Below are 27,323 nucleotides of genomic sequence, written 5' to 3' on the forward strand. Positions count from 1 at the left end.
ATGGCGAATGCGCATGAAATGTTCCTTGGCCGAAATTTCAATCGCCGATTTCGACGACGAATCCACCAAATTTTCAGCCGACCGATTGCAGGTGCGTTTTGGCACCATAATGGAATGTGGAAATGCAGGAGATAAGGATGGGTAAGCCCTTCTTTCGGTCATTTCACACAACTTTGTCGGGTTGCCAAACTCGTTCCCGCTCTTTTCTCCCCCACAAGACATTCGGACCCACATGATTAGTAATGGCTTTCTTTGTTGACAGAGTGCATCGTGTCTTGCCGGGTCAAGATTGAGCCCAACTTCGGCCCGAAATGGGCGAAAATCGGCCGAAATGCAACGTGAGAAGAAGCTCTTCAGTCTGCCCTGCAGTGAAGCAGAGCAGCTCCCAAGCCAGTTGGACCAGTCGACGGAAAAGTAAGTTCCCTTCTCGTTTTCGCCTTTCAATTGTCCTACGAGGCTCTTAATTATCGCAATTAAGTCTGATTCACTTGTTTAATTTGGCCCAAAACGCCAAATCAGTCTTACCTGCCGTAAATTTGGGAATTATTTTTTATTTTTAAGAGTCGAAATACAGGTGTACTTTGACTTTTGACAGCGTTATGGAATATGGAAATGCATAGGAGATAGGAATATAAGGTAAGCCCTCCTTAAACATTTCCACGAGTTTTGTAATTTTAATTTGCAGAATAGAGAAAAGAATTTAAAATATAAAACCTTACAAAAAAATGTAGCAAATTAAAATTGTCTAATAATTCTTACATGGTCGACGAAAAAAATGACCAAAATTATAATAAAAATAGTTTGGATTTTATCTGAAGTAGCCAATCGATTCATGGAAATTTAATTTTGATGATGGAACTTAAATTTCATCAAAATATGTAGTTTTTTCTGAATATTTGGACTATACATACTGACGATATACGGACGATAGTTTTTACAGGCGATAGTTTTTTTTCTCAAAACGCAAAATCTGTAGATAGAAGAGGATCTAAATTTTCTAACACTATAATCCTACATAATTTGCTACAAATGATCCATTTCAATTGCGATTGCATATAACGAGCGATTTTTTCTAAATAAATTATACATATGCATATGAAATTCAACCCAATTAGTGTGATAATATTTTTTTTTCATTAAGTTCAAGGAATAGATTAAATATAAATGTTTGAAGTATTTATTTTTGTATGTATAAAAATGAAGTAATCGGGCCAGATTATACTTCATTTCCATAATCATCTCCTCGAGTGTCATCTTCTTCTAACAAATTTTTTTGTTTAATTTTTAGAATTTCTCAATTCATTGCATTGATTGATTTATAAAATGCCAAAGGCGTGCAACGACCTTCCTCTAAGAACAGAAAATGCAAATTCATTGTGTAACATTATCCAATTTTACTCTGATTAAATTTAAATAAATATATAGGATAGTAAAAATCGTTTTTTTAAAGAAAATTTATTATCCTGCTATAAAGTTTTCTGTTTTCCCTCTGTAATCGAAAAAATTTAAACCTTTATGTGTATCTGCCATCCATTACTACAAAGGTGAGACCCAAAGGACACGAAACCACACACGTTCTCTCTCATCTTCAAAGCCCCCTTTTTATCTATTTCATTAAAATTTAACACGCTCTTGTATCTTTCGGGAGAGGCGCGGCCCCTCCTTTCACATAATAGAGGACGCATTCAAATTGGAGTGTCCCATTGAAAAAAGAGCATCTCTTTACTTGCGTGCATGTCATTTTTAAATGTAATGATTAACGCGCGTGCATATTTATCACCGGCGGCGCAACTCGACAACCATCGCTAATAGCCGCAGAAGTAACTTGGCTGCACAAATCACGCACGCATACACACACTTTTTTATTCATATATCGCCGTCGTCGTCGGCGGTTATATGTGCAGCACTAGCGGGTAATTATTTTCAGCACAACACACCGCGCCAGCAAAAGAGCATCTTCTTAATCTCTCTCTGCGAATGCAAATACCAGTAAACCACTCTTGCCTTCAGATTTTATTACACGCGCTATATGTGCATCCAGTCGGGTTTAAATTTTAAACAGAGGTTTTCTCGAACGCTTTAATTTAATTGGAAGCTTCAATTGCATGCTCAGTCAGTGATTATTACAGATGCAAAGCAATTTACAAGTCTCAAACTTATGAGACAATTATTGCTTTAAGATTTGAACGGAAAGTTAAACTTAAAATCCACTCACAAAAATTCAAATAATTTTTTAAATTTTTTCAGAAGCTGTTGAATAGTTTAGCAAAAATACGAATAAAATGGCATTCAAGACATTAAAAAACATGCGTTTTCTCAATTTTAAATTTGCTATCATCATTTGTAAAAAAAAATCTTATTATTTAGTAAAATGAATCTGCCCGAAAACTCTATCCAGGGTTTCGTCAAAACTTTTCAATTTATTTATTTCAGCAATTTTGTATCTTTAATTCGCTCTTTTTTTGTATAACAAATCTACTTATTCCAGAAATCAATAATTTATCGGTAAATTTCACCAATTATCTTCATTCCAAATCTGTACCTCATATTTTGTCCGTTTATTTACTCTCTGTTGTTAGCTCGTTAACTTCCCTTTCATGCAGCAAAGTGAATTATTTTTGGATTGCGAGCCGAGATTATCAAGAATTGAGATTAGCCTGGTGGCTGAAAAAAATTATTTTTTACTGATCTCGGTGACCGATCAGATATGATTTTATTGTACCAAATTTTGCTGACAAAAAGGCACACAAAAGAGCGACATCACGTAAAAGAAGAAAAATGGAATTTATAGATTTTCGGTGACTCAGGGTGACGTGACAAATCGAGCTGCCGCGAGATATTTCACAACAACAGAGAGTGCATTTCACAGATCAGTGAATGAGATCATAACGGATCGCGCGCACGACCATAAATTTTTTTAGATTATTGCCTTTCCTATATGGTGAAAAAAATCCACCCCTCTCAACATTTGGGCTGTGATTTTTGCTTCTATTTGGGTCACTTTTTAAATTTTTCTTTCCCACTGTCCTCTCGAGTAGGAAGGTTTTTTTTTATCTTTTTTTTACTCTGGCTCTTTTGTTCAACGTGATCTACTTTCGACCTGACAGGTTCAGGTATAACAATACGGGGGTGCAGTCAGACACTTTATAAAATTCCCATTGTTGGCCTGCTTGAAAAAGCATCAAAAGTCGTTTCGGGGGAGGAATAAGAATTATGACTCTGATTTCTTGTGGCTTGTCTCTTAAAAATTTTTTTACCTGGTGCGGTTCAAAAATCCGAACCAAATCCCGCGTGAAAAGAGATCTGCAATAAAATTGTGAGATGCTCTCCGCGCAACAGGATATTTGAGAGAAGAGGAGAAAAAAATAATAAATAAATTAAGAGCTGAGTCTGTGTGTGCGCAAAAATGTGGCACAAAGAGCCCGTTGGAACAGCATATCCTCCTTGGACCAACTTTTTGTGTGATGTATGCGACGCGTCAAATTTTTCATGTGCGCGACCTTTTCTGATTTAAATATTTCGTTTCTTTTTAAACACACATTTATGGAGCCTCGCGGAGGACTAGAAAAGGAAAATGAGTAAAATTTACATCGTTGTCTGAATAAATGATTAGGGATTTTATTTTTCTAAAAAAAATCAGTTCTTTTATGAAAACGGTTAGTTCTTTTCATAAAGTTGTGCCAGCTAATTTTAATTGCTAATTTAATTGAAATGCTTTGATAATATTGATTTTTACATGAATGTATTAAGAAAGTAATAAGTAAGGAGTTATAATTTTCTGTTAGTTTGAAAAAAAAACATTTTGAAAGCCTTTTGCTCAACCTCTGGGACCTACAGACAAAATTTAAGTCTATACATTAGCTGCATTTTTTTTATATTTAATTAATCATTAGAAAGTCAACTCGTTTCTCCAGTAAAATTCTTAATGGACTGGCAAATGAAATTTCAGAAGAATAATTTTTAGTGCCATTTTGAGATGACAGATAACGCGCTTATTTAAAGGCAGAAGCTACAAAATTTGGATTTGAATGAAATAAAGGAAGTTCCATCATTTTACCAAAGAATTTCAGAGGTTGATTTCAATTTAAGCTAAAGTTGCGGAAACTCTCTTTTATTTTAAATTAATTTCACCATCAAAACATTAATTGAAGTTTCAGTTTTTGACGTGAATAAATAAAGATTACTTTTTTTATTAAGATAACATTTTTTCAGTTTGAAAAATGGTTTGATTGCCTTTCATCTGGCGGTGCTAATTATCTGGCGAGCGGTAATTAATATGGTGCTCACGCGCTTATATGGTTGCTCGTTACTTTCTGAATGTTATTATTAAAAAATAACAATGAGAGCTTATGGGTATGTATCGCACCAACCGATAATTCATGCAGCGTCTCTGCATCTTTTTCTCTCTCTCTCTCCTCGCTCGTCCCGACCCCAAAAATTAATATTAATGGCGGAGATGATAAAGCGTTTTTGTGCTTTAAAAAAAAAGCAGTATAGTGTACATAATATAAGAGGCGAGTGTGTTTGATATAGTTGCAATATATATGATCTTGAAATGCCGGCGCGCTCACAGCGCTCTGCTCTTCCTCTACTCTTCTTCTTGAAACGTTTCGTAACCCGCGTGTCAAGGGCACGCCGTTAATAAACATCAGCAAAGCACAAATAAGAATGCTGTCCCAGCGACCGACGCGCCAGAGAGCAAACCTCTTGTAAGTGCACATACATACATCGCGTATAATTTATATAAACTTAGCGTGCCCGCACGAATCATATTTAGCCGCAAAAGTTGAAATTCGTATATTGCTGCAAAAATATTAACACGAGTTTGGTCATTTTCCACCTCATTATCATATTTAGATTCTGATCCGTATTAATTTTAATCTTAAACAAGAAAAAATAATTATTAAATAAGTTTTTTTAAGAGTAATTAAATCGAAAAGATTTTTTTTTTCAGAAAAGGAAGATGCAAATTATAAGAAATGAAAAACAAAAGTTTCTGTTAATTATAAACTAAAAATATTTTGAGGAATATCAATGAAATTTTTGCAAGAATTTGACCGAAAACAAATGAACTATAAAAATTTTTAATTTTTAATGATTCTTTGAATATTTGTATCAACCTGTGGCGTTGAAAAAAAAATCATCATTTAATTTTCGCACTCTAATGCTATTTTCCCAAGCAGAGGTAATTCTTAATTGATTTTTACTCACAGACCTGAGTCACTTCTCTTCAACAAATTAAATAAAAAATTACAGTAAACAGACACTTTTGGATTTTAATGGGCTGCAAAGTATGAAATCGAATTCGCGACTCAGAAAGTTATAGATAATACGAAATTAATGAAAAGGTTTTCATCAATTTTTTTCATTTGTCCCTTTTTAATTTTATGACATGCCGCATATGACTTTGGACCTAAAAAATATTTTTCATTTAAAATAAAAACAGACTAATTTGATTGATTGATATAAATTTTCAAAACCTATACATTAAAAAATTTCTATCTAGTTAAAATTTTTATTAATTAGCGCGATGAGAAAGAAATTTAGTCGTGAAATGTTTGGTTTTTGGGAAACGCATGCGGTGAGATCGACGCACGGCGCGTGATATATAAAAACAAATTATAGCGGCGCGGCAATTACCCAATTAAATGCATTAATTATCGCGTATATTCGGCGGGAAAAACGCGATCACACGGCGCGCGGAGGCATATTTTATTTCTCATCGTGCAGCTCTCATTTTCGGTGCTTCACTCGCTAGAAAGATCAAATGTCAGGCCATCTCTCGTGATGCAGGTTTTTTCACTGAATTGATTTTATTATTAGTGGAGCATTTAAAACGCGCGCCGATTTTATAATACGATGAGAAAACGGCGGTAGGCACTATTTAAAATCACGACCTTCGACTCTCTCATTATCATTTACACAAAAATGAGGCATATTTCTGTGTGTCTGTCTGTGGGAAAATGTTGCTCGCGCTCCGTTTTTTCGTTTTATTTAGAGTGCACGCGTGTAGGAGGTTAGCTTTACATACAGGAATTTTCATTTCTGCTACCTTTTCCTCGGCGCGCAGATCAAATTAAATTAGAAACTCATTCAAATCGTGCAGAATGTTTGCAATTTTATGACGTCAAATTTACAACGTTTCTTTATTTTCAAATCAAATGTTATTGCCCTGCTCTTCAAAATATTTTCCAACAAGTAAACAAAATAAAAGTTTCCAAATGATTCAGTTAGAAATCATTTTAAAAAACAACTTTTATTTTTGCACAAAAACTAATTACAAAAAGAACCACGTGAAAAAACATAATTTGGTAGTTTAGTTTCAAATGACTGCTAATTTTTATTTAGTTTTAAACGTTCATCTACAAAACTGCGGCTGAGATTTTGTCCCAATCAATCTGATTTAGAAATGAAATTTGGTTCTTGAAATGATAAATAATGTGTTATTGCTATAAGTACAAAAAAATCTAGAATTTTTAACACCTGAACTGCATTTCAAAACAGATAATCCGTTTCGATCCTAAAGGTATAGTTTAAAAATCGCCCTGGAAAGGATCACACTTTATTTGTTGAGAAACGCTTTATTTTCTATTTTCTTCCTATTGTCAACCCCTATACAAGGGTTTAAAGGAATGCCCAGAACTTTCCAAACCCGAAATACAAAGCCAGAGAGAATCTTTGCTGGAGTAGAAAAAAATAAGTCACGCAGCGACTGCAGCGAGCACAATTTCTGGTCCAGTGCGTCCGAAAGCTAATCCGCAGCTCACATTTCATTATTGGAAAAGGTGTGTGTTATTTTTTAGCACTTCTTGTAATCTGTTTACTGCGCACCCCATTGGCATCCACTCGATATTATTGTGAACTGTCAAAACACACCCAAAAGCACTTCGTTTTTTTTCTACCTTCCTTGCTTCAAATATATATATTTTTTTTTCACGGGCGATTAACCTTTTCCGAGGCAGCGAGTCCTTTATCCGTGAAAAGGAGCAGCAGTTGCTGGCATTAAAAGGGATTCTCGCTCAAATTCCAATTTTGACTTTTGTGTTCGGGGGAGAGAGAGCAGCTTATTATTAAATAGGAAAGCCCTTTCGCGCTCGCGGACGTGTTTCGGAACTTTGGAATTTATTGCCTTTTAATGTGGCGAACGCAGAAAAAGAAAATCGATTCGACGAATTCAAGGGGCAATAAATCTGTCAGGGATATGTTTGCGGTCATTGGTGTTGATATCATCCCCCTATTTCCATTCGGGGTGTAAATTTTTCCTTTTTAATTCAGTGCGGCCGACAATGGGAATTTATGGACTCCGCCGCTCCTTTGTCGACGAAAAGGGAGGTAGGTGTGCATATAGAGAACGAATTTATTTATAATATTGCGACTGCATCAATGTAGTTTATCGGTCCGCCGTGGCATTTGCAGTCGGCAGGTATTGCACAAGCTTGAGGGGAATGCGGAGCATCGCGAGGAGGGACCAGCCGCCGGAGGAGGGGACAACACTCGCACCGCCGTAACTTCTCCAAACTGAAACGCCGGTCGTACAAATCTCTAGACAAAAATTACGAATTAAAATGAAATTAAATTTGAATTTTTCAATATCTGAAATTTATATTAAATTTACTAATTCCAATATTCATTTATTTATTTTGATTTCCGATTGGTATTATTTTTGTTGTTGTTCATATATGTCCCCATTTTTACAATTTACCAAAAATGTTGATTTGAATTTAAATTCGGCTTTGTCTCAAAGGGTTTTTGTTAGTTTTTATTGATCAAGAATAAACAATATTGAGCAGGATATTGTTATTTCTTTCTTAAACAATAAAAACTCACAAAAACCCATCAAGGAAAAGCCGAATTTAAATTTCAAATCACCATGAATCAACCCTCGATTGTATGAGCTTCTACTACAAAATATACCAAAAATGCTTTGACAACATTTAAACTGATTTTGAGCGTTGAGTTTTAATAATTACAAAAAATCTTGAACAAAATATGTACAAATTTCAATTTTGAACCTTTTTTCTTACAAATTTAGCAGTTCTTGGAATGTAAATAATAACACCAAGTAAAAAATATTTTTCTGGTTCAACCAAGTCAGGATGAAATACGGCTCGCTTGCTCTTCAAAAAGTTTTTGAGTGATTTATGCGGCGCTAATGGTGTCTGCGTGATTTCAGAGGTTTTAGCAAAATTCTTGCTAGTAGTGGTGCCGTTTTGTCCAAAAATTCGCGTTTTTTCAACAATTTATTGTAACAATGTGGACAAATAAGCAACAATAATTAATCACTTATTAGAAACCAGAATAAAATAATTGATTTTAATTTTGAAATTGAGATTGGTCCAGAAGTGGAACTTGACTTTTGCATATTAGTGAATTTTAATAGGAAAGTTCGAATCTGCGAAGGAAATAAAAATCAGAGGGTAAAAATATCAATCAATTTTTGTTGTTAAGAAGAATATTTAAAGCATCCACCTGGACTTTCAAAAATAATAATATGTTTTGCTAACATTTCATTAAATTATAGACATTTTAAGTGTATTTTTTTTTTTATAATTGCGCGAGTTTCCACGTTTCAGATTTAAATTTTTAGCTCTGTTTAAGTAAATCTTTTCCTGGCGAATATAAAAATTAATAATCCAGCTATAGTTTTTGGAAACCAATGATCTAAAAAAGACTTAAGAAATTAAAATTGTTTTAATCAATTTTAATGAGTAAAATATAATCATTCTTAATATTTTATATTTGTATAATATGCAAAGCAAGACTAAGCAAACCCGCAGAAATCACAAAAATATTTTCGGTTCAGCTGATTTGTTTCCATTGAATTTAAACTAATTTTTTTTGTAAATAATTCCAAGTTTGGACTGCAGTTGTATAATATTTTTTTGGATCGGACTTTTCCTCATTGCAGTAAAATTGTTTTCTATTAATAAACAAATGGCTCTGTCATCTCCTCAAAAATCAACTTCTTCAAACAAATATTTTTATTTTTAATATTTATTATATTTTTCTATTTTTGCAAACATCAAATAAATAATAACTTTTGACCTCAATTTAAATTCAATGTTTCCGTACTTTGGAAAAATGACACTCCGGTTTACCTTAAGAAATGATAGCCCAAAAATGGAAAATTTCACTTGCGAGACGGAGGAAAAAATCGTATTTTGGTTGGCTGTGGCGAGTTACGGCGGTGCGAGTGTGGGTTTGCTGAGCGGCGAGTGATTGGCGCTCGCAATAACAGCTGCGGCATGTTCATAGGTAGAAGCCAGTATGCACTTAATGATCTCACTCTAAATAAGGCACGCAAACGGAGCACACCTCGCGACCTGGACGCGTAGCTCTGCTTTTGGCTCAAAACTAGGGCTGCCCGCAAGAAAATCCCTTTTTCTCTCTCGGACGCCGAAAATTCTCGAAAAAAAGAGCGAGAAAAATGCCGACGGGCCGAATCTGAGACCCCAGAGCCGAACTCACCTTTGACCCTGCCGGCCGGTGACCGTCAGACGGACGCACCTCAACAAGTACCTGAAACAAAACGCACAAAACAGTGAGTAATTTTATTGCCTAATTTTGTACATAGAAAATTTTAAAATTACTTTGTGTGAACAAGAAATGAAGTCTTATTTGGGTGCTAATTAAGCGCTAAATTTCTTCAAATTACGACAGGTGTTTTCTCTGTTAATAAATTTGCTTCAAAGTTAAATTTTAAATTGCTAACAAAACAATACTTTTTCAATGTAATATTTTAATTTGTAAAATTCCTGAAAAAATAATCAATTTTGCAAGCCTAATATTGCATCAATCACGTGTTTGAGTTTAATGATAATAGTGGAAATTAAATGTTGTCACTCTTAAACTGTTGCTGGATTAAAAATGACGCCCGCCGGAGATTTCAACTCGCGCGATCAATATGCGTGCGTGTGATTTACACGGCAAATGACGTCACCGCGGCATTTTGGTCAACGGTGACCTCTGGCGCCCTCGCGTTATGCCGAATTACGATTCGCCAATCCCTTTTCCAGCACACACGGAATGAATCCTCCTTTTACAATTCAAAACCAGTCCCATACCGATTTAAATGACGAGAGATTTATTTTCGTAATTTTTAGTTGGACGTGTCAGAAAAATGGACGGAACATAATTGGTTTTCAAATTCAAACACAAATACCAATTAAAATTATGTCTTAATTACTTTAATTTATGATTTTCGTCCTTTTTTATTTAGTTCAATCTCAACATTTTATTTTATCCTTTTTTTTCAAGATTTTTAAGTGACTTTTTTCTTTCTTTCTTTGATCCAACTTTTTTTTTAAAATTAGCAATCATCATTTAATTTCTTTGGATTGATAAATTTTTAGATTATTAATTCAGTTTGTCTGTTATTATATAATTGATGGAGCCGCTCTGCTTTTTCCACTCGTCGATCTTTCGGATGTATTAATTTAATTATACCGCCGAGATTCAAATAATTGACGTTGACGTGTGTAATCCCAACTCTGGCAGAGAGAATCTGTCAGTCTGTGTGTGCGATTCGGAATATAACGTTCTCCAGTGTGTTGACATGCACCTCTCGGCCCTTCCATATTAAATAAAGATCTACCGAAAATAAAAGAAATGGATTTCTGGATGATGAATCAGTTCAAAATCAGAGCAGACCCAATAAGGAAAATGAAAAATTTATCTCTTGATTGCGAGAGAGGAGAGTTTTCTTTTTTCGGTTATTTATTTCTATCTCTTAAGCTTGACGGGTATGTTTTTTTTTATAAAAACTGCTAACCTTTCTGATGATAAATTATTTGACCCATTTCGATTTGGAACAATGAATCCTCTCTCGGCGCGACACACACCAAAAGAGCTTTTTCTGCTGTTCGGTCGGTCACACAGATATAAATTTAATGAAATCCAAGGGCAGAGGTGCAGGTATTTGTGGAGAACCGAGAAGAAATAATTCCGTCTTGTAGAAAATAGTTTGGCCGCGCGCGGTGTCATGCTGGGAGGTCAAAATTCTTTTGTGACGCAGCTCCGTTTAAAATAAATGTGAACATAAAATATAACATTTTCCAGTGAAATTGCGCTGCTGCACATTCCACCGTTGCCTTCGGACAACATTAATTTCACTTAATCCCGTGGGCTCTGATTTATTTATTCGCTCGCTCTTAAATTGTCGTTAAAATGCACTTTTGCGCAGGAATTCCAATTTCCTCTCCTTCCCTCTGGAATCGATTACATTTAATTGACTTCTGTATACAATTTACATTCCGCGTTGAACGCACTCGAAAAAGAAGCGGAAAGGGGTTCTTTTACAAGTAGTGCATTTCTCAATTGTCACCTCATGAAAGTGGGGCCCTTTTTGCTGCACCCTTTCAAGTGTCAAAAGGACCATTAACTCTTGACAAATATTGATACCGCGCGTTGTCGCAGCGTTGCTGGGGCGACAAACAAAGTCACCCAGAAAAATAAGAAGCTTTGGCTTTTTTTATTTGTCGCAGATTTAAAAGCTTCATTTGATTTCTCTATATAAAAAAATCCAAAGACTCAACGAAGTTTATCATTTCGGAAGTCATTTGAAGCAAAATTTATCAGATTTCTTCGTGAATGATTTCATTAATTAATGTTTGCTTTCTAATAAAATTTTTATAATGCTTTAGAATAGCTCCAAAGTAGTTCAAATAAGAATAAATAATAATAAATTGGAAAACTAAATTTAAATTAAAATGGTCAATGAAGGGGAAGACCGGAAATAATTTATAAAGGAATAATAATTGTTTGATCAGTTTTTATTTCAGATGTCTATTGTATAATTTTTGTATGGTAAAAATGTATTTTAAATTAAAATTAATAAATAAGCGAAGGGAAGAAAATAAAAATTTTTTAAAAACCTTGGTCATATCAATTTGCTTTTAGCCTTTAGGCGCAATATGAACTTTTTTTCTAAAAGAAATATGTTTTGAAATTTTTAGCTCAAAGAATATGATTTTAATATATTATGCGCTTTCCGTTAAAATTATATACATTCTACTGAAATAAAATCTTGAATTTGAATTTTCACTGCGATTCACTTTTCGCAATTTCTTTCAAACAACATTTTTAGCGTCAGAATTTTGAAATGTCTAAAATATGATCCATCATTTGGAGCTGAATTGAATCTGAGAAATTGAAAACGTTGAGTAATCTGCATACCATGAGGTGACGAATTTTCCATATCCGTGATCCCGTACAGTTGAATTTTCACAACAGAGCAAGCGCATATTTGAATTATTATTTTTTTTTTGCCGCTTGGGAGTTGCGCCGTGAGCGAAATCCTGGCCAGATATTCCTTTCGGAGCTTTTCAAATGGCAAATCCGATCCGGCACTCTGCCGTGTCAGCCGGAGCCCATTAATAAAATAAAGCATCCCATTCAAATTACACTTCCGACCCCCCTTAGGGTCGCGCTGCACACATGACGAATGAGAAATAAAAAAAATCAGAGTAAGCGAAATTGTCGTTTCGGGCGACAAGAGCGAGAGAGAAAAAATAAATACCAGCTTTTCTCCCGCGAGGTATTATTCAAAATTAATGATGTTCCACGCGCGACTTGTAGTTATAATAGACGCACCTATTTTTATCCGTCAATCCTCCTCCGAGAAATGCAGCGCAGCTTTTCAAATGGTGCAGCCGCAGAAATATATCTTTTCAGTGCAGAAGAATAAGATGAGCTACGGAACGTGCGGTCCGCGATTATTTATCATTATTGCTCGGTATGATTTTTGAAGCGGATAAAACGCGGCCAACTTGACAGTTCCAGCTTGCACATGGGCGACAATTGAGAGCGGGTACAACAATATCCGACTTTGTTAAAGATGAAGCAAAACAGACGTTAGCATATTTTATAGGTTATATAAAAATCCGCTAATTTTTTCCAATTTTTTTTTTGCAGAAATTAAATCTATTCACAAATCAGTTAAAATCAAAACAGGGATATAATGGTAAAAAAATTATTTTTATTTTTAATTATTAACCGTCTTTGAGAAAGAAATAAAATTAAAAGATTCTTTGAAAAAACCTTTCTACTTAAAATTCTGACAACTTTTTCGTTTCCAGCTTTAAACTCACATTGTCTTCAGAACGTAATATAATCTTTCCTGGTTGCAAAAACTAGCCTGCTTTATATATCATCTATATAAATATTCCTTTTGCGAAAAGTGCAGCGCAAAAAAAGAACAATCGCGTGCCGCGAGTGCAAGTTTTTACGGCAATTTAGGCGCGAGAAGCAGATCTGCCCTGAGCGGTTTGATATATATCAAGATCAAATTTTCGACACTTGAAACCCAATTATCATAAAAAGACTTCGATCAATTCGTCCGATTTTGATTTTATTATAAAATCAAGCAAAATATCACATTCATTATTAATATTTTTACAAAATCCAGCTTCAATTTGACATAATTAATAATTCTGCTGTTTTTCCCAAAAATTTTAAACAAATTTTAAATAATTATTTAATTTGGCTCCAAATTTTCAACTACTGATTATACAATCTAGTTCTTTCTTCATGCAAATCTGTTTTTTTTTTTTAATCAAAACCAGCGATTTTTTTTATTTAATTCTATTAAATTCAATTTTTTTTCCGCCGTCTCTCTATGGTGGAGAATCCGCTGTTGTTGGGTATGTGTGTATAAATCGGAGTGATTGTGCAATGATTAATGACTCTCTGCTTTACTTCTTCGCGCGGTGCAATTGTATACATGTATGTGTTGCGGCATAAAAGAGCATAGCCAACTACGTGCGCCTCAGCCGCCGCCGCCGACAGAGGAAAAAAATGTGTCGGGAGATAACTGCCGCGCGATATATACTGCTCCAGCTCTTTTCATGCGCGCCGATCACACACACCAGATTATATATATATATTTTTTTTTTTTTACAATCGCACACATCGATATCGCAGCTTCTGTCCAAAAAGCAACGGAGATAATCTGCCGATTTGTACAACAAGGCAGTTTTAATTTCGTTATTGTTGTTCCAAACTATATAAACGTGAAATATTTATTACTTTCATTTCTCCTCTCGGAGAGTCGCATCTGCCGGATTATTTTGATCAAATCTGCAATCTTCAACGTCCAAAAATGCGCTCTTAGAATCTAGCATAATTTTAGTTTAATACATAGGTACAGTTAAAATAAAATTAAAAGATCATGTTGACTCATAAACTAAAATTTATATTATTTCCCTTAAAATGAACCTTAGTGAAATTAATAATAAATTAAAAGTTTTTTTTTCAATGTACAAAAAGAGGCGCCTCGAAATTAATTGTTCATTCTCATCAAGTTTTTAGTTTTTATAAAGAATTATCAGAAGGAACTATTTTTCAACTTTTCAAATTTTTGGAATTTCATTTTTGATTATTATCCATTTTTTCCGTTTAACAGAAAACTTCAGACGCCATAAGCGTTCAGTGTGGCGATGTTGAAACGAGAATTAATTAATTAATTAATTGCCAACTATACAAACTAAGGACTGCTGTGTCAGGACTTTAATTGGAAATATCTGCTCTGATTTCAAAGGAGGGACTGCCTTTTGAAGAGAAACGACGATTGGTCGGCTTTAACAAGAGCACACGCAACTTTCATTTTTATTTTTACTCTGGTTTTCATCAAAAGAAATTAACAAAATCTCATCAGCTTTTTCATAAATGCAGAAAAGTATATTTTCCCTCAAAATCTGCTCAATAAAAATTTGTTTAATGAAATTTTATCTCACCCGAATTGAGACAGGACCCCTTAAAATTTGCATATAAGTAAAAAATTATTTCCAGATTTAATTAATTACGTTTTCTTTAACATTTTTGAATTTGGAAATTTATTTCTACCTGAAAATTTTGAGGTTCTGTCAGGAATTAAAGCAATTTATTTCCTCGTCTCGCCTGTGTGTTAGATTAAAGGCAGTTTTCATATCTGATGGAATCATTTGGTAATGTTCGCCAAGATCAAAGGCGAAAAAAATCGATCGCGGCCCAACGCTGAAAGTCGCGTCTAATAAAGGTTACACACACAATTCTGCACGCCCATCCTTTGCTCGTTGCTTTATAATAAAGGTGAAGTTAAAAAAAAAAACGAAGGGAAATATTGCGCGCGCTCTGGGAGAGCAAATTTAGCTCGTCAGCAACCTTGAATGTAAAACACGAGCTAAACGTATATATATAGAGAAGAAGAAGAAGAAGAAGCAGCTCTTTCTCGCTGCAGAGTTCACGAGGCTAAAATTGATCTCTCGCCGCGCTGCACCTTACCTTTTGCTCCGACTGCGAATTACAAAGGTAAAGAGAGAAGGAGGCCTTATTTATCTCTCAAACTCCTCTCTCGTGCAGATCGACCTGCAGGAATTTGGTCCGTCGCAAAGGCCACCGAGTGATACACTTTAAACAATGAGCTCTTTCTCTCTCTCCTGATTTTTTTCTCCTTTTTTTTTGTCGAGAGATGTGGTGACCGAACAAAGACGCTTAGAAACCATCGGGTCGCCGCAATGTGTCGCAAAATGTATGAAAATTTCATATTCATAGCAACCTGAAAAAATTGAGGTAAAAATAAAATGAAAAATTTGGGTGAAATAAAATCTGATAAGCAGACAATAAGAGAGGCTAATTTATCCTATAGCAAATAAATTATAAATAGATAAAATATAAAATTGAGCTTTAATCGAAATTTAAACAAAAGCCTGCCACCATTTTAGAGACTTTTTCAACCCAAAGCCCCTTTTTTTGGAAAACGGTTTTTAAAAATTCGAATTGTTTAATTTATTCCACGTAGGCTTCTTGAATTAATAAAAATTAATGAACGTAAGCATGAGCGGGAAATTTTTACGACGCCGTTCCAAATATTTCAAAGAAAAAAAAAGAATTTTTGTACTCTTGTTTAATTTTAAAAAAGCTTATAAGTTGTGAATAAATTTGGATGAATTCTTTTCGGACTGAAGGTGCTCTAGCGATTTATGGTGTGCGCCGAGAAGAATTATACATAGTGCGAGAGAGGCGAGTTGAAATAAAAAGCAACAGGTTGGCCGGAGAGAGACCCAGATATATGCGTGTCGGCTGCTAAGGTCATAATCCGCGCGCGGCCGATTGTCATTATTGCCTGCCTGCATGGGAGCAATAAGTCACCTGCCTTTATTCACTGATGAGGATCCTCTCTCGGATCTTCTTCTCTTCTGCTGCAATCCCGTTATCCCGCTCTCGACACACACACAGATGAAAAAGAGAAACAGCCACATATTAATACATGTGTGCATGCTTTTTGACCTTACACTTTAGAAGAAGCAGTTCATCTCGCGAGCCACTTTCCCAGCCGACTTTAATCCCGCCACTAATCACCTGATTTATATATTTTTTTTGGAAATTTTTCGGAAAATTACATGCGAATTAACAATTCCACTTTGACCCTGAGAGCCCGTTTTGGGCAACTCGTCTGGCGCTCGGGTCGGCGCCTTCGCCAAAATCGCCTCGACGGCGCGACTGCGCGTTTTTTCCCATCTGCTTTTTATTGTGTCCGATCCAGCAGCAGCAGAACCCCTTTTGGATAGACGCACTGCACAGAACAAACAGGTCCTGCTGGAACCACTTTCGCGGCTCGGACGTGCCGCCGCGGCGAAAAAATAATTTATTTGATTGACAACGACAAAAGAAAGAAGCGAGTCTACTTTTTTGGTTCAATTTGAGCTATCAAAGTTTTTATTTATGTGGATTGGGATGGCAAAATTAGTCAATTTTGGATCAAATTAAGAAACTGATGAAGACACAAATTAAATTTTAATAATTTCCTTGGTTTTATTACTGAAATTTTTAAAGGACGGAATAAAATTCAAAAAAGTTGATTTTGATCAATAACAAAATTTTTCTGATATTTTTTGTTAAATTAATTTATAAAGTTTAATAATCAGTTTTTCTCCTTTTTTTCTGTTTCTTGCCACCCTTGATGTTATATTTTTGTTAATTTTTAAGGTGGAAAATTTTGAAATTAAATTGTGTATGTGATCGTGACTGAAAAAGAATGATTTGTTTGGAGATCCGGAAGCTTCCATCAATTCACAGCTCATCTTTCCTTCTTTTCTCTCCTCGTTGTCTTGTACGAAATCTGTTAAAGCAGTCACGCGCGGTGTTTTGTTTCTTTCCTCTGATATATTTTTCAATTCGGTCCAATTACAAATAATTGACCGCACCGTATGAGTGAAAAAAATACGCCAGAAAGCTCGAAAAGCCGCCGCTCCAGAAAGCAAATTACGAGATCTACAATTTTATATATTTTTTGGTATCGTTTGGAGAAAAACCGCACTCTGATTAGTTAGGGGGAAAATTGTTATTGCATTGTTGAGCATAATGGTTTGGGAGAGTGTATTAGTCATATTATCAAATGAGCTCGCCGACGGCTGATGCCTCACTTGCTGGACCAGAGCGTGTGAAAAGCGGCGAAACGCACCAAGCTCCTCTCTTATTACTATTATTGGGATCACGCGAGATTTGTGTATCGGCAGGCAGGCATAATGGGATCACGTACCGATTTAATTCCGTTCTCATCCAATTTGTTAGCCCTAGGTGCTGCATTTTTCGGCTCCGATCTCGTTTTATGGCGCACATGCGGTATTTTTTAATTGATTTAAACAGGCGCAAATTGATTTGAAATAAAATTCATCTCCGTGAGAAATATGAAATTTTATTTGGCAGATCTTATCTAATTTGTGGGAAATATCGAATTAAATTATTAATATTTATTCACCTCAGTTGAAACAAAAATTTGAAATTTGAAAAAGAGAAGCAAGGATTTATATTTAAATATTTAAATTAGGCAATTTTGTTAATTTCGGTAAATCTATTTTCAACTGTTACTGCATTTTTTAGGAATAAATTTAAAACTCTGATTTTTTTAAACTTTTATAAATAAATTGACTTTCAAATCTAACATTCAATCTATAAAATATAATTTTTGGGTTTCAAAAAAATCTTAACCATTTTTTATTGCACCGAAATACTATCTGGTATAAAAAACAACACACTTCTTTTGCAACTTGCAATTGATATTGAAATAGATCGGATCCCCATCGTTTTGTCCAATGAGTTTTCTAATTTTCGCCAATTCCAGGTATGAACCAGACGTGCAAAGTTTGCGGCGAGGCGGCCGCAGGATTCCATTTCGGGGCCTTCACTTGCGAAGGATGCAAGGTGAGCTTCACTTCTTTTATTTTCACCTAATTTGGTTTTTGTTTGTCCGATGTTACAATTTATTGAGCTGCTCTCGATTTCCGATGCACTCGAGCGTCGAAAACAAAAGTCTATGAGGTTACGTCAGAGCCGTGCTTATCAGAGTGCGAAACTCTTTGAACAGCGAAAGCGGCCGACAATCGGTGAGTTTTGCATTATTCGGACGAACTGCACCGGCTCGGCCGCTTCCGCTCTTATTCTGCCCTTTGTGACTCAACACTCGCTTGCATTGTTAACCTTACATAACAATGCAATTAAATCCGACCTTCCTCTAAATTCGCCGCGAGAGCGACCTACGTCGAGCATTGTCATTGCGTTTATGCGCTCCAAATTGTTTTCCTTCACATTTTTCCCGTCCTGAACTTATGAAAATTAAAGGTTACAGCTTAAAATTTGAACAATTTGCATTTATAAGAGTTGTTGATTTTTCCTAAAAGCATTTCTGATATTTCGAACTTAACAATTAAAATCGGCGGGGAGGCCAATTCGGAGAATCTCAGGGCCCGTGCGTGATTGATGAATCTGCGCTAATTATAGATCACCTGAAACACAAGCTGAAGCGTTGCAAATCGAATTGGAATTGTGTGGCAACATCCTTTCAATTGTTGTTAACGGTTATAGGTCATCAAAGGCAATGAGAATCAAAATTTTCAAAACACGGCGCAAGTTCTTCAAATTAAAAGAACAAAATTTTGATGATTAAGATGAATTTTTAATATTTTTACTAAACAAATACTTGGGGAAATCAGTGTGAAATTTTAATTATTGAAGTTTTAAAATTAATTTCAAAATAATGAATTTTTAAAATAAATTTATTAATCAAAATTTGAGCGAGTAACAAACTAAACGATGAAACTTGCTTTCCCCCATTTCAAACCAAAATTGCTTTTTTTTATAGGGTTTTGTCTATAAATTGATTGAATTTATTATTATTATTATAGCAAATTTAATCTTTATTAATCATTTTTTATTTTGGTCTCAAACCTATGATAATTATTGTAAAACCGTCCAATTTTGTAATTTAATATTTTGTTAAACTGTTGTTAATTTCTATTTACTCTGCAGCAAATTGCTGGTGTATTTATTTACTTTTTTTATGCGCATGTGAATCTTGCGAAACCTTGCGAGCCCCTAGCCGTCTGTGAAATGAGAACAATCTGAATCAGTTGTGCACATCCTCTCTCTCATGCGTGATGACCTTGACAAAATTAGCGTCCTCTGGTGCTCTTTTGTGTGGTATGACTCGTCTTTCTCTGGCGGCGGGCAATTCGGTGGCAAAATTAATATGTGGCCCATTTAGGAGGCCTGCTTGAAATTTCAAATTCCCATCCTGCCTTATATAGATAAGCGCGTTTTATTTTATATAACATTTTGCAAACAGCCTCGGGGCGCATACAAAAAAAAATAAATAATTTAATAGCGGGCCCGAAATGTGTTAGCAGAGCAAAGAGGCAGTGCACGGTCGGATGCAATGAGAGGCACCTAAGCAGCCAAGGATGAGAAATAAAAATGATAATGGCTCATTTGGAGGCATCACGCAATATCAAACAAAAGTGCAAGTGCCCAAGGGCGCCGTGATGGGAATTGGAGCGTGTCGCGTCCCAGCCGACCAAAAAATTCCCTTTCAACGCACACTGAATTCAATTACCCGCCGCATTTCTCACAACAAAACGCGCTTCTGCAAACGAAACCGCAGGAAAAGGAAAACCGAAAGCAAATAGACCAATCAGCGCAAAAAATTTAATCAGTTTATTTGTTACAAAATAAAAATTTATACTTGAAATAGCTTGTCAGAATTTTTTATGGCTCAAAAATTGATTTTATTTTTATATTAAAAAACACCCAAAAATTTAAATCATTGAAGTTTATTAATATTAAATTTTGCAAGAAAACAAAAAGGGGCCTTGAATTTTTTGCTTCAAATTTAATGGAAACTTAAAATTATATATTCATATCCTCTTGTATTAAATCAATTATTTGTTTCACAATTTTATTCCTCAATGAAAGGCAATCATTTATTTTTTACATTTTCAAATTTTGTGTGGGGAAATTCTCATTTATTTTCGGTCGGTCGCGGCGGGTCGAGTGCGGAGGTGTTTGTTGGTGTGGCGTATTGAGCGGCAAGTGATCCATGCTTCCTTCCTCCGTGCATATATGTGAAAGATGCTCTAGAAAACACAATTGTCCGCCCACACCCTGCACCCATTTCATATACACGATAATGGCCGCTTTTCGATACACTTTGTGCTTTGTTCTGTCTTTAATTCCATCACGCCCTGAATATTTAATTCATTCCAATTGCGTCATCCTCGCATCGGTCGTTCACAAAGCGAAATTTCACTCATTGTGGATCCCTTTGAAAATAAAAAGAGCTGATTAAATTGGTCGCGCAAAAAAAAATCGTGCAAATGCCAAGGACTTTGGTGACCTGATCGCCCTTGAAAATCATCGCGCCGAGAAACCCATCTCTTTTCCTGGTGGCTGCCGCATTATGTTCAATTAATCATCACACTTACTCTCGAGCGCAGCTCGGCGCCGCGACCAAGAGAACGCAAATTGCGTAATCAGTTAAGAAAAATGTTACAAGCAAAAGGAATTCCCTGGCAATGAGATCAGTTGCTGCGTTTTTTACTTTTCCAACGGATGATGAAGTCATCTTAAAAATGAAATTTATTTTGCATTATCTAAATTGTACAAAAATAATAAAACAGTTCAAATGAAAAATAAGAAAAATCATTATATTTAATAAAAATTATAATTGTTTTATTTTGCATTTTTACATTTGTTTATTGGTCTGGACTGCAAATAAATAAGGCAAAATTGAGGGGCCCTAAAAAAAGAGATCAAGCCGAAAATACTTTGTCTTTGCCTGACATTTTGGTGAAAAAATTTTCCGAGGGTTTTGTATTTTTTGAAGAAAAATGCAAAAGGTTTAAGTGATCAATTCGCGAACTTGAATTGGATGAAATTTGACAAGTAATTTTCATATCTGCCTCCCGATTAACACTAACTTCCTTCTTTTTTTTAGAGCAAAAAGTCGCAATGCTCAATGAAATGGCACAGAATCAAATCCGCCGTTTTCAGTCGACCGAGTGGTAAACACGCGAATCGGCACAGATTTCGCAACGCCGTCTCATTAGAGTTGATTTTCTCACATTTGTGCAAAAATATCTATCGTGCTTGCGCACCTCCCCCGCTCCTCTTTTTGCAATTTCAACACATACCGCTCGCTCAGAAAGAAAAACATAGCGAGAGAGATGATCCGAACTGTAAAAAGAGCCTTAGCAAGTGAACGATGGGAAGAAGCGATTTTTCAAACGAACGCATAAAGAGAGAAAGAGTTGAATGGTCGGTCGCTCCTTGTGTCGGCGCAAAAATGGAATTTCTCCTCGCGAGCGCAAGAAAGGATCTGTCACAGGTCACAGACGCATAAATATATTTTAGCGCCGTTTCCTCATTTACTTTCTCACGCGGTTCGCTTCTTTCTGAATGGTCCGTTTTCTCTTTTGAGCACTTTTTATGCCCGCACTGAGAGCTAATCGGCCGTGCTTTATCCGCACTCTTCGCATCGATTTCCGCCAATTTGCACTCCACATTATAAAAATTTAACTCCTCCTTTGTTATTAAAAAAATTAATTAACCTATAAATGTTTTATTCATTGTGCAAATTAAATTACACAAAAATTTCAAATTTATTGCTACATTAATTTATTATTCTGACTGACAAAAAGATCCAAACTCTCATCATGTCGATCATGATATATTTGCCGAATAAATTAGGAAAAAGTATATTCCCTTTTTTTTAGCTATTTTTGTTTAATCGCTCAAATCCTGAAATGTTGTTAAAATATCTCGTTTTTTCAACAATTAATTATTTTAATCACTTTATTTTAGAAATGAAGAAATCGGGCTTTTCCTCGTTGCAAAGAAAAATGAGCAAGAAAAATACAAAAAATCAGCGAAATTGAAAAAACCACATTTTAACATAAAAATAAAAAATCTTAAAACTAACAAATTCAAGTACCAACCAAACAATTTTTTGCAACGAGGTAAAGCCCGATTTCTTCATTTCCATGATCATCTCCTCGAGTGTCAACTTCTTCAAACAAACACTTTATTTTAGATTTCAACCTGCTTCTTGTAAATCCTTTCTTCTCATTTTTTTTTTAAATTTAAAATTTTTGTATTGACTAAGAAAAAGAAATAATAAATAAATAAATTCATACTTTGAAAAGTATCCCCAGAAAATCAGGAAATATATTTATGATGTCTTTTTTGCGTGTGGAATTTTTCTGCAGTGTAATTTGCGAATAAACTGTTAATGTCTGCTTATGATTTTATTAAAAGCACGCTTTGGAGGCTCTGCATTTTGTGGCGGCTGCACGATCTCGCGGTTCAATTTGACAATCGCCGCGACTATGTAGAGGGCCTGAATGATCCCCGTGCAACCTGTCCGCGCGCTCTTAACAAAAAGTGATGCAAATAAAAGTGACCTGGTTCTCACGACACGGCGCGCTATCGAGAGATGACGAACCGAGAACATTACCAGAGCGGTGTTTTCTAAATCAAGTGTTAGCGACCTCGCCCACCTTGCACTTTCCAATTAGATCACACTAACTAACTAATCCTCTGCTCGGTGTCTTTTTTTCAATTTACTGATCTCTGACTCGTCGCACAACAAAGCGTAATTGAATTCTTCGATTTCGAAAAGCTAATGAAGATGAGTTGTTTTAAGACGGTGACGTCGACACGTGCGATGAGGAAATAACGATCTGTGTTCGAATCAATAAAAACGCGAGAGAGCAAAAGAGGCGCGCCGCCGACAGATTGTGTTTCGCAAACCGGAGCAGACAGAGAGGATCTATAGAAAATTTTTCCTCGTGACAAATCTACTGATTTGCATAAAAAGCATTTCACAATTCGAAGAATCAGGAAAAAACAAATTCAAATGGAGTCAATTAAAATCACGGCCGGAAAAACCGGAATTATAAAAAAATAAGAACACATAAAATATATACTTTTCAAAAGTATTAAATCCAATTCAAATATTTGATCAAGGAAAAAAAAGTTAGGAATATATAGGAAGGGGCTGAAAAATATTTCACCCAAATTATAAGAAAATCAGTATCCAATCTCCCAAGCTCCTTTTCAACACCGTCAAAAGTGCATTTGTTTAACCCAGATTTATATATATTTCTCACATATTTTCCGCGTTCTCTTTCGAAGAAATAGTTCTGAATCCAATAAAAGTAATTCGTTTTTAATTCATCACGGCGCGTCTAACCAGAGATGAGAAATTGCAATACGCGGAATATGCATGGTAGCAAAATTTTCTCCGAATGAGCGATTTTGCGGCCTTTCACCTGCGCGATTTATTATTTCTCTCGAATCTTATCAGCGCAGCAGTTTTTCGTGAGTTTTGTGAGAGATCCGAGCACAAATATGGCGCTATTAGCGACGAAAAGGTCACCTGCAGGTTAGCCCAATATACTGCCAAGGTTTATGGCAGCGCTAAAAAGTTGCTGCTCTCATCAACAAACAAAACCCATCCAGCTCTCTCTGTCTCTGTCTAATAATTTTTTATACACACTATACGTACTTTTTGTTCTGCATTAACATAATTATGACGACGGCATATTTTCCCCGGCGACAGGTGGTGCTTTGGAAAAAAAAGTTAAATAAACGGCCGAGTCTCTCTCGATCTTGCTATTCCGGGCACATAGTTCACCTGCTACAAGTTTGTATTTGGAATGACACTTTCATTATTGTACCGTGTGTAATTGCGCCACGTATATGTACAACGCCTACGCAATCTCGCGAGTGTCATCCCGTTTTCTACACACAAAGTGAATTATTGCTCTCGTCCCTGTCCATCTCCGCGAGCGAAACAAAATCAACTTTCTTTTAATTCTCTTGTCCAGATGAGCTGGAGAAGAGCAGCTTGGCTGACACGCTGTTATTTCGAGAGAGCGAAAGGAATCGCGCTGAGCTCTGAGATGCTTTTCGGTGATTTATCCTGAAATAGAGAAACTCCAATTAATTAGATGCTCTCGCAAAAAGGCAAGATCAGAGTTCATTCGAAACTGGAACTATATGACGTGGGAACCTAAAAGCTTTTAAAAAGCAAACTGCCGTTTTGGAAAACTTCAACTGTGATGAAATTGCGATTTATTTCGTAATCACTTTTGAGATATTTCAAAATAAATTACAAAGGAATTATTGGAAACCTTGATAGTTGTGTATTTTGTATTGATTGAGAATCAACGATTGAAACTAAAATGAGATGAGATCTCTTATAATAAAAGACTTTTTTTATAGGGTCAGGCCAAGACAAAGTCTTGTCGGCCTGTGCCCTTTATTGGTGGTACAGAAGGCACCACCCAATTTTAGGTTTTTCTCCATAAAAATCCATTCAATGTTTACTCTGCCAATTGAAATTTTGCAAATTTTATCATTCTAATATGTCAATCAACATTTTTATCTTTTATATTTTATGACTATTTTGGAACCTCAATTTAATTCACTAATTCAATTAATTTAATTGGACTTTGAATTTTATTTCATAACAAATAAATAATCACATAATATTTAAAAGAAAAAAAACCTTTTGAATAAAAGTTAAAATCAGAGCAATTTTATAAAATTTGGAAAAAATTAGGGTAATTTTTATTTAAGCAAATGCTACTTGATTTTTGTATAAAGTAATGAGATTTTTATACCAGTCTAAATACAGGAAAATGGAAAAGAAAGAGTAGTTTCCTCCGGAACAATGACTTTCTGAAAAGAATTTTAAAAAAGCATTTCGTATGGCTTTGATTAGAAAATTTTTTATATTTTGACATTTTAATTTATGTTCAAAAAAATATGTTGATTTCCATGTTTACTAATGACGTGTCTTGCTTTTGTTTGTGTCCGCAGTCCTTCTTCGGGCGGACGTACAACAACCTGTCGAGCATCTCGGAGTGCAAAAACGGCGGGCAGTGCGTGATCAACCGGAAGAACCGCACCTCGTGCAAAGCGTGTCGGCTGCGCAAGTGCCTGATGGTGGGCATGTCGAAGAGCGGCTCGCGGTACGGCCGCCGCTCCAACTGGTTCAAGATCCACTGCCTCCTGCAGGAGCAGGCCAACAACAACAACCAGCAGCCGGCGCTGAGTCCGCAGTCGCTGCTGCAGAACGCCGTCATGTACCAAAACGCCCTGCAGACCTACCTGCCGCCCTCGAAACGCACCGACGACATCCTGAAGCAGGGCTCCGTCGACGACGTCCGCAGCACGCCCGACTCGCTGATGGACGACGACCAGCAGTTCAGCAAGTCGCCGTCGCCGTCCAGCAGCAACGACAAGTCGCCGTCGCCGCTCTTCCCTCCCCTCCTCTTCTCGCCCTTCCTGCGGCCGGCGGCCGCGGCCGCCGCCACCTCGGACCACCTGCGACTCCTCGCCCCCCACCCCGACCTGCTCTCCACCCTGGCGGGGGTGGCCGAGGGGCAGGACGAGCCCATCGACCTCTCCGTCAAGTCGGTCGTCCTGACCAAAAAGGAGGAGGCCACCAAGGTCACCCCTCTCGACCTGAGCAAATGAAATCAAAACGTCACCACTCGTATTGGCACCCAAAGTCCAAAACTTTTGAGAGCGATTCAATTATATTACAAACTTGCTCAATGATAGGATAAAAATTCAATCTTAAAATTTGTCACGAAATAGATTTTGAATAGAAAAACTTCAAATTGGCTAACCTGGAAAAGGTTAATATAGATTGTGGTAAACAAAAATTTGTATCTGAAACAGTTTGACCCGCACCGGCAATTTTATTCTTTCTCATTTACAGAAGGTAACTTCAAACTAGATACAAATAATATTCATCTGCTTTTTCCGCAAAATTAATTAAAAATTAAGGGAAGTTAATCCTGATTAATTAATTTACTTACAAAAGCAATGTGCTAGCAAGGTTTGGTCAGTAATATTGACTTCTCCGAGGTTGAAATACTTTTGTCGGAAAAAGTCAAAAGCCCCTTAAGGGTGCTAATTTTTCATCAAGAATTTTATCTGCTTTTAAAATTCACCAAAGTGCGTCTTTAAAATAAAAAATAAGCAGTCTTTGAAATAATTTCTGACGGGCCGGCCCAGATCAGAAATAATGTACCAGTTGCTTTTTTTTAACCCAATTCGAATTATTAAAAAAAAATTGTTGAAACTTTTTTTTTTTAAATTGAACAGCCAAATTTGAGTCGCTCCCGTGTTTGATTTCCATTTGATTATTGGAAACAAAAATAATGAAGCCAACTGTACACCTACATAAGATTAAAGTATTCCAGCACTGATTAAAAATGAGATTAAATTTTTGCTCTGTGCTCTTTTTTGCGTATGTACTAACCCGACGGATGTTTTGCGATAATTTGAACTAATTCAGGTGCAACTAATCTGCATTTGCATGGATAGCATCACATTGTAGTGGCGTCACCACTTTCTTTCCTCCTTAAACTCGGCGCGTTTTCCGCTCCGTTAAATTTATTACCACAGAAAGAGGCAGCCGAGCGTCCACTGAACACAACGAAATTGAAATTTTCCCCAGCATTAAAAAAACTGACCCCTTCGATGTGAACTTTTTATTTGTATGAATAGTGGTCGTGATTTGGAGGAAAGAAAATTATTTGAATGCCACGTCTCTCTTTCTCTTTTGTATTGTTTCAGCGTTTTAAGACTGTCGATAGGGATTAGTAGGCCAGTTTTGGTTTTGACAACCATGAACAATTGTTGTATTATTATTTTTATACATGTCATACATTCTTTCCATCTCTCTCTCTCTCTCTCTGCCGCGACGCGATTTACCTGCTCACGTCGTGCACAATCGATCGAGCTAATATGCATATAATTATATATTTTTTTAACTTATTGATGATGGTTGTGAAATATCAAATAATGTGTTTTTTATATATTACATATATTCTCGTGTAAGAATGTCAAGTGTTCTATATGCTTTTAAGTTTTTTGTATAAGAAGAAGATGGAGTGCTTAGGCCAGTATTTGTATGAGATTGTACATAAAATGTCTTTTGAAAATAAAAATATGAACTCCAAATGTGTAAAACTGTTAATTAATTCAACCCGAAA

At 35.8% G+C, this 27,323-nt stretch overlaps 1 protein-coding gene across 2 annotated transcripts; it reads left to right on the forward strand.

Annotated features, from left to right (window-relative positions):
• Positions 1–27,300, forward strand: LOC132204503 (nuclear receptor subfamily 1 group D member 2-like). Of its 2 annotated transcripts, XM_059633039.1 has the most exons (4): positions 1–141; positions 263–414; positions 18,098–18,177; positions 25,135–27,300. In XM_059633039.1, exons 2-4 carry the CDS (start codon positions 312–314, stop codon positions 25,792–25,794), a joined length of 843 nt encoding a protein of 280 aa, XP_059489022.1. In that variant the 5' UTR covers positions 1–141; positions 263–311; the 3' UTR covers positions 25,795–27,300. The 2 variants fall into 2 exon arrangements, with proteins under 2 accessions (XP_059489022.1, XP_059489023.1); XM_059633040.1 differs by lacking the exons at positions 1–141; positions 263–414 and adding an exon at positions 9,260–9,541.
• The last annotated feature ends 23 nt before the right edge of the window (positions 27,301–27,323 follow it).

The sequence above is a fragment of the Neocloeon triangulifer genome, unplaced genomic scaffold, assembly GCF_031216515.1.
Source record: "Neocloeon triangulifer isolate White Clay Creek 2 clone unplaced genomic scaffold, ASM3121651v1 ptg000022l, whole genome shotgun sequence".
NCBI classification, from domain to species: domain Eukaryota; kingdom Metazoa; phylum Arthropoda; class Insecta; order Ephemeroptera; family Baetidae; genus Neocloeon; species Neocloeon triangulifer.